Source organism: Salmo salar, chromosome ssa27, assembly GCF_905237065.1.
Source record: "Salmo salar chromosome ssa27, Ssal_v3.1, whole genome shotgun sequence".
In the NCBI taxonomy this organism is placed as follows: Eukaryota; Metazoa; Chordata; class Actinopteri; order Salmoniformes; family Salmonidae; genus Salmo; species Salmo salar.
Genome location: NC_059468.1, coordinates 28,069,508 through 28,077,879, shown reverse-complemented (window position 1 = coordinate 28,077,879; position 8,372 = coordinate 28,069,508). Strand labels below are relative to the sequence as shown.

Genomic DNA, 8,372 nt, shown 5'->3' with positions numbered 1-8,372 from the left:
TGCCTAGACACAATCCTGTCTCGGAGCTCTACGGACCATTCCTTCGACCTCATGGCTTGTTTTTTGATCTGACATGCACTGTCAACTGTGGGACCTTATATAGACAGGTGTGTGCCTTTCCAAATCATGTCCAATCAATTGAATTTACCACAGATGGATCAAGTTGTAGAAACATCTCATGGATGACCAATGGGAACAGGATGCACCTGAGCTCAATTTTGAGTCTCATAGCAAAGGGTCTGAATACTTATGTAAATAAGGTATTTCTGTGTTTTATTTTTAATACATTTGCACAAATGTATAAAAAACAGTTTTTTTTCACTTTGTTATTATGGGGTATTGTGTGTAGATTGCTGAGGATTATATATATATATTTTTATACATTTTAGAATAAGGCTGTAATGTAACAAAACTTGGAAAAAGTCAAGGGGTCTGAATACTTTCCGAAGGCACTGTAGATAATATACAATATATTATACACACATATAGATAATATACAATATATTTGTCACATAGATAATATACAATATATTACACACACACATAGATAATATACAATATATTACACACACACACACTGAATTACAGTTTATTGACATCTACATTTGTCGTGTGGTCCTGTGTAGCTCAGCTGCTAAAATAGTGGCACTAGCAATGCCAGTATAATGGGTTTGATTCCTGCTGGGGTCACACATATTACAATGTATGCACTCCAATGTATTTGTAAGTCGCTTTGTTTAAAAGTGTCCGCTAAATGGCATATCCATATCTGTCTAACTCTGTGGTCTTGTGGTTAGTGTCCACCCTAAGATTGGTAGGGAAACAATATTGTTGGATAGAATACCCTTCGGTCTCATGACAGAATGGAATAGAAGGCTTGAGAATCTAGACTAGAAGAGATTCCAGGAATCCCATTGATAAAGCATTCCTATTGAGTTATTGTCTCAACGTGTCTTCAATGACCTTCACTCTTTCAATCAGCTGATCTTTGATCATCTGACAGTCCCCAGTGATTAGGAATCAATGGTATTCTTTGTAAACTGGTCAGAGTGCATTGTGAAAGAACTGATAGATAAGGTACAATGAGCTGTACCTAGAACCTACCCAACACAATCTGTTTACATGTTCTACAATGTGTATGTGTTATGTCTCAACACAAGTCTTGTGTGGTTGAGTTACATCCCTGTGAGATTAACACCTGATAAAGGTTGAGATGCAATCAGAAGCTCCAACATTCTGAATGAAAGGCTTAAATAGTGGAAAATGTGTGGAAACTATTTTTCTCTTGCTTGCTCTCTCTGTCACTTTGTCTTGCCTTCTCTTTGTTTGTGACCACAGCTGATCACAAATCAGGTTCTCCGTCTACCCTTCCATTCCATTATTTGCCCGTCACTCTTCCAACAGCCTCTCTGACACCAAGGTCCCATTGACAGTGTGACTGTGTTGCATCCCAAATGGAACCCTATTCTAAAAGTAGTACTCTATGTAGGGAATGGTGTGCCATTTAGAACACAACCTGTGAGATTCCACAACCGGTTGAATGGGGTAAGATATGAGGAACTTTCTCTGTTATATATTTCCCACGGGGCACAGACAATTCAACGTAATTTCATTGAAATGGCATGGAAAGAATGCTGATTCAACTAGTGTGTGCCCAGTGGGTGTTGTTCCTCCCTCTGAGTGATAAATTGTCTATGAGTACGACTCTGACCTATGACCCCTTAGGTAAGAGTAATGATCAAAGAGCAGTGTCACACAGCAAATATGCTGGGACACTTCAACACACGCACACACCTGCCCAGCAGAGGGGTTTTCTACAAAGCAGAATCAATGAGTTAGCCAGCTAACTTTGATAAGCAACCAGGAATAATGATTGATTTTATGGTTCATTAAAAAAGCTAAACTTAGATGGGTTTTTTCTTCGTTTAAATCAATTAGACCATGCCCATTTTAAGCTTCTCTTTCTACAAAATATTTAGGCAAGTTAGCTGGTGAACACCTTGATCCTGTTTTGTAGTCTCTCCTGAGGGGTATACTAAGTCTATATCTTGATATGACAAACGCTGACACTTGAAACATCCTCGAGAGCTATTACAACTCAAGCTGCCTGTATTTGTGTCCTTATCACCTCAGCAGTGGCATCAGTGGGGTCTGTCTTTCAGCTAGGGTCTGTCATTTTTGAAAAAATAGTTGCATGAACGAAGCCCCAGTGTTGAGGATGTTGCTTCGGAAGCTTCCAGAGGCCAGAGAAAGATGCTTTGGAAACTCCCTGTATTGTATCATTGAGGTCTAAAGTCCATCTGTAGTGCCCCAATGCCAGTCATGGGACCCCTAACCACAGAAAACACATCAGAACAGCACTGGCATGTGTCTGTGGGATTCTATCAATCTTTCGTGCGGGACATTCCCTAATTTGGCTTTGTGAACCTGTGACTGTCACTTCCTGAAGACTATTGAGGTCTGAAGAGAAGGCCAACTTCCAAGTCAGTGTATTCTAGAATGTTCAATTACTCCAATGCATTGTATTATGCATATTTACGATGAGCCTGCTAAACATCCAATAAGAACCAAGAATTACAGCAGGCCCATGTTTCCATTTTTATTTTAGTATTCATAGGTCAGAGGTTCAAAGCATGATTCTAAATAGTCAATCATAACGCCATCAGCAGTGAGAAATCTGCCTCGTTTAACTCTGAGACAGTTCTATCTGGAAACGTCAAAGTTGGGTGTCAAGTTCAGATGCTTAAAACAAAAAGCCGCACCAGTATGAGAACTTCGGCCAAGCTAAATGCGATTTAAAATGTTGGTTTTCCCAAATGGAGCAAGCTGCATGTATTTTGAACGTAACAGCGATTAAAATAGCTTAACATTTCACTGTAGGGTCCAGTGTGTATGGTCGTCAGAGTAGGCCAACAGTCTATCCACAAATCACACTTTCATGTCTTCTGTAATATTGCTTTTCAGACTTGTGTATTTCCAATGGGAACACCAACAGTAAACACATGATCACAACTTTCAAAATCAGCTTCCCTAGTATCAATGACTGACTGCTGTCAACTACTGGTATAATTTCACCACGCACATGTTGAGTCAGTAGGTCGAACAATGAATCTGGCAGAGTCTATGGTTACAATTGGTTGAAGTCAGGGTGCATAAGTGACAACCAGTGTTGTCAGCGCTATGTAACAAACCTCAGCACAGGCAGAGGGGGTGGTAAAATGAAGCATATAAACCTTTATTGAACAGCTTTTTGAAAAAATATTTACAAAGTGAATATACAGCAAAAGACATACTGTTCAAGGGATTCAAGTATGCAACATGGGGGGGATGAAAAAAAAAACTAGCTGAATGGGAGGAAGAAGATGTCAAACTACATGGATTATACAAGGTGTACATTTCCAACAGTAACTACATATCAGTTGAGGAACCAGTCCCTACCAGTACTGGATGAGGAATAGGTTCATTAAAAAGCGACAAATTACCCATCCATTTCTCGGTCTTATTCCCAGTAAATATCATCCTATCACTAAAAATGTGTACAAAAGCACAGACTTTCACCTGACCGCTCTGCACTAATACTATGGCTAAACATGCTGTAAATGACAAAAAAAGTGGAGACATGAACAGTCCTGAGAGGCAGGAACAGGGACGGGGGGGGCCCACAAGGGACGTCAGTTGGCTGAGGAAGGGGTGCTATTGGGCCTCGTCCTCGGGACAGGAGTGCCAGGTCAGCCTCTCCTCGTAGAAGGAGATGACCACCTGAGGGCAGCGGGTGTTGGCCTCACGGGCCGGGACCAGGTCCGCCTCATCTGAGTCTTTCCTGTAGAGCGGAGGGACAGTGGTTGGTGTTTATTAGTGGCTATTGATCAGAATAATAAGACTCACCTACTTAGCAAGTAGCACTGTTCAGGATAATAAAGTTCAGGTGCACATCTAGAAAACTACAATGTGGCGGTTACAAAGGCACATGTACAGTAACTTTAGGAGGTGAACAACGTTATACCAGGGAAGATAAATTATGAGGAATGGCTCTTGGGCTGTGCAACCCTGGAAAGGGGTGATATGAGAGCAACAGTACAGGTGAAGAGTTTATTTCGCAATTTGAAACTCACCACTTCATCAAGAACATAAGTTCTCCACTGCTGTCTGTAGCACCGATTATCCTCTCTGGATCCAGGCTCCTGGCGAAGCCCCGTGGCTTGTCACTCTGAAACACACAGTAGTCAACACAGCTCCCATGCAACAAGTCTGGAAACCACAAACTGATAAAATAACTATTGCACACTAGCCTATAGACAAAAAAGGACTACAAAAATAAAATCCTACAACATTGATTTGAAACAAAGGTCCAGGTTAATTCAGACACTCACCACATCCTTCTTCTTCTTGGCTTTGTTTCCCTCCGTCTCTGGCTCATCTGTTGAAGACTTCCTCTTGTTGGAGTCAGGATTCTCCACCACGGTCTTCTGTGCTTCCAAGAAAGCTGAGATCAGCTCTGGACAATCCAGGTTATCCTCTGGCTCCCAAGTGTTATCCGCTCTGAAAGGAAAGATATAGCCACTGACTTTTTCTTCTCCTGCGTATTTCAAGACTATCAGCATACTGTTAAGAGTAAAACATGCTCTAGAAATGCAGCAAATTTCACAAGAGGTATATCTGTAACTAAAATGTCAGTCTTTGAAATTCAATTCAAATGCAGATTTCAACTAGCTAGGTTCTCCAGGATAAGTATGCCACACAGGCAGAGGCCCCCGGAACTGTGCACTCACTCTGTAAATCCCTTCCACTTGAGGAAGAATTCCACCTTCCCGTTGACAATGCGCTGGTCCATCACCTTCTCCACAACATACTCCTCTGGCGGCTCTGCCTCCAGCACCTCCTTCTTCCCTTTGCCATTCTGCTTTTTACCCATGTTAGGCTGCGAAACAAGAGGGGAGGAGGTTTTCATCTTTTTAAAGAGACGAATTTGGGTTTTAATAACATGACAATGCTTACACAGACTAGCAATACAATATTAATATCAGATTGTTTTTCAAGTGATACTTTGACACCTAACGTGCCATTCCCTTATAGGGGATGAGCTAGTCAATCAGCAGTCTACTTGCAAAAATATTTTTGGGGCCTGGTATACAACCACATCATAGAGATCACAAGCTTGTAAGTCCTAAAATCCAGCATTTTCTACCCCTGGTTCATTGGTCATTCCTATGGTGGAAATTAATGGGTTTTTGCTCTATACCCCAAAATATGTTTATTTAACCAGGCAAGTTAGTTAAGAACAAATTCTTATTTACAACGACGGCCTACATGTAGACCCCTCCCCTAACAACGCTGGGCCAATTGTGCACTGCCCTATGGGACTCCCGATCACAGCTGTTTGGGATACAGCCCGGGATCGAACCCAGGTCTGTAGTGACACCTATCGAACTAGAACTACAACATTAGTTGCAAAATTTCTCATGGCACTACGTCGACCACGCATCTAGTCTGCCAAAAATGTAGTTAGCTTTCTGATTACCAGCGTGAACTAAAACACAAGGATGGTATATTGTTTTGCTCAAGGCTGCAAACAACTCTTCAGTGGGAAGGTGCTTGTTTTATTGGTTACCAAACAATGTTTAGGAAACTTTGGGGTCGGTCTGATAATGTAAGCTAAGCCTGTTAGGTAGAAGCCAAAAGGTATACACCCCAAGGTGGTTTTATTTTACATATCAGGTAATATGATATGTATAGTGTTACCCATCGTTTTCTGTAATTATCCTTAACTAGTTAGCTATGATGAACATGTTTCTTTGATAGGTGTTTATTGCCAAGCAACAGATCATGCTCACATGCTAAAAGTGGAGGGGAATCGCTTATGGAAATAGACTAGGCAGCCGACAGTGCAGATCTTGCGCCCTCTATAGTCTAGGATTGATGTGCATCCCCGGTGAACCGGCTCGTGCATAAAGAACCATCCATTCAAGCGCCAATACATAATTTCCCTCCTTAACCATCTAAAGGCGAGCCGTCGGGAAAAAAGACGTGAAAATGTGCACAGTCTTAAAATAATTTCAACCACTATATAGTGCAGATCCAGCGCCCACTATAGGCTGCCTAGGCTGTATGGAGCTCGTGCGTTTTTCACTTCATCAATCATTCCTATTCTGGCAGACAATGGTAACAAAATAACTTTGTTAGCTAAATAAAACGGGCGCATAGGTTGTCATTTTATTTTCTGTAACGTTACTGTTAGCTATATTGGCTTCTAGCCAACGTTAACTGTTTATTTACATCTACAGAATCTAACGTTTTAGTTCCAGATTCCGCTAGGCCCCCTCGTTTCTCCCCCCCATCTAGAATCTATTTTTTACAGGCCTAGGGGCTAGTCTAATGCTTGCATTGATTGTACACAAGCGAAGTAGTTCCTCAAAGCTAACTACTCAATTGAACACAACTAAACTGTGTGCTAACGTTAGTTAACTATACATCTTGTGTTAGTTTGCTAGCGAAGCGGAATTTGCCATCTTAGTTAGCAAACTTCCCAGGCTTAGCTAGCTACTAGACATTAAGGTTGGCACAATGGCCGGTCAAATTGTGATTGCAAGGCCCAAAAGCTGCAAATTGAGTATCCCATTAGCACTTGTTATTTGATTAGGCAGTGAGAATCAGATATTCCTTTGATTAAAAAGGGCAGCTAGCTGACTATCAACCGAACTTATAGTTAAGCGTGCTAGTTAACAAGCTAGCGCAATGAAATCCCTTTGTCAGCGTAGCTTTGGTAACATTAGCTAGCAAAACTGTAACGTTAGTAACTAAATTGGCTACCGTGGCTAGACACATATGCATAACATCAATTATCAGTCTACACTACACCTTGCATAATAATTCGAAGTTGGATCTTGAGGGACTCACCTTGCAAATCAATAAAAAGCTGATGTAGAATGAACGACGGAAAGCGAGCAAGCAACTTCGTTCTCTTCTCACCCGCGTGTGGTGCAGAATATTGCTGCTGCGCGAGCGCCAAAAAAAAACCTCTGCCTTTTTCTACGGGTGCCGCTAGGGTAACTATTAACTCAACTTCGTACTCTGGATGTTTCCATAGAAATCGTTGAATCCTGTCCCAAACAAGGAACTTTAAATACACATTCTGTAATATTTCCAGTAATGACAATTAATGGCATAGGCGTAGCTTTTGAAGAATATATACAAAGTGGTGAAATGATCGGAATTCAGAATAAACTTTATTCGCCAAGTAGGTTACATTTGCACATACTCTGAATTTTACTTTGTGGTAATATGGTGCTGCTAGTGATATACAACATTTAGATACAGAAGACAGACAAAGGAGTTTGCATATATTATGCAAAAATTGGTAGAGTGAGCATAAAACTATAATAAAATGAGCAGTTGACATACAAATATACAGTGGATGACACAGTTGATATAGGATGCATTATGAAAAAGTGGGCCATTACTGGGACAGTTTAATCCTGAAGCGTTTATTTAATTGTATGACAAGTAAAAATCGGAATTATTGTTACTGATGCCGCGTTCAAATACAACTGGGAACTCGGAAATACGAGGTCAAATCATGACCCGGTGATCTTCAGGTCTGATAATCAAAGCTCTAAAAATAGTCCCAGTTTCCGCGTTGAAATTTCGAGTTGGGGAAGAGCAAGCTTCAAACAGGGAGCTCACACCGCCAGGCACTGTGCAAAATTGTGATGTAAATGTGTTCTACTATGTACTGGTTCATCAAAATAAATAAACAAGTTGCCAATATTATGTTACAATTTTGTAATTCAGTCAGTTGTCCCGCTTTACCAACCATAGCTAGCTAAAATTGGACAGCATGGCGTAGCTAAAGTGGGACAATCTGATAGGCTTTTCCAATGGAGGAAAGATATCCAGTCTACATTAGGGACCCCTGTACTTAGGTTAGGCAGGGCTCTGCTTCTTGTAATGCTGTTATTTTGTTAATTTTTGGCACCAAGCAGAACTACAGCAGGGTGAATTCAGAAAAAGTGGGAAACTTTTTGCATTTCCGTCTGCTGTAACCACTTATGTAAAGTTTGTCGGTCCTGTTTTTTTTTATATAAAAGCACCTACCAACGCATGTGAAGCTTGGTTATGTACGATATTCTGTAAGAGCTTTCGTCTCCAAACCACTGCAGTGTAAACATTTTTGGGGATTTGGCCATGTTTTAAGTGTGTGCAGACAGACAGAGTATACTGAAGAACGGTGTGTAATAAAAGGATGGCCATGTTACAATTGTGGTGGGGATCATGATCCCGAATTCCTGGAGTGCCCTGTAAGGGTGAAGGAGATTGAGGTGTCAAAAGTTACAGGCCAATCGAATCTCCTATGCAGAGGTAATTAAAATAGTTGA

At 41.0% G+C, this 8,372-nt stretch overlaps 1 protein-coding gene across 2 annotated transcripts; it reads right to left on the bottom strand.

Annotated features, from left to right (window-relative positions):
• Positions 1–3,214: 3,214 nt before the first annotated feature.
• LOC106588845 (chromobox protein homolog 3) lies at positions 3,215–7,069 on the bottom strand. Of its 2 annotated transcripts, none has more exons than XM_014178326.2 (5): positions 6,895–7,069; positions 4,770–4,948; positions 4,371–4,539; positions 4,113–4,207; positions 3,215–3,820 (listed from the first exon to the last, which is right to left on the bottom strand). In XM_014178326.2, the coding sequence occupies exons 2-5, from the start codon at positions 4,946–4,948 to the stop codon at positions 3,694–3,696; spliced, it is 570 nt and encodes a 189-aa protein (XP_014033801.1). In that variant the 5' UTR covers positions 6,895–7,069; the 3' UTR covers positions 3,215–3,693. The 2 variants fall into 2 exon arrangements, with proteins under 2 accessions (XP_014033801.1, XP_014033802.1); XM_014178327.2 differs by having other exon boundaries at positions 4,770–4,918; positions 6,895–7,048.
• Between the last annotated feature and the right edge of the window lie 1,303 nt (positions 7,070–8,372).

What these genes read in the sequence shown, in the direction of transcription:
- LOC106588845 (XM_014178326.2), bottom strand. Translation starts at nt 4,948, where the DNA reads ATGAAAACCTCCTCCCCTCTTGTTTCGCAGCCTAACATGGGTAAAAAG. An exon ending in CCAAGAAGAAGAAGGATGTG is followed by an intron (nt 4,208 to 4,370) that starts GTGAGTGTCTGA and finishes TGTGTGTTTCAG; the next exon opens with AGTGACAAGCCACGGGGCTT. An exon ending in CTTATGTTCTTGATGAAGTG is followed by an intron (nt 3,821 to 4,112) that starts GTGAGTTTCAAA and finishes TCCGCTCTACAG; the next exon opens with GAAAGACTCAGATGAGGCGG.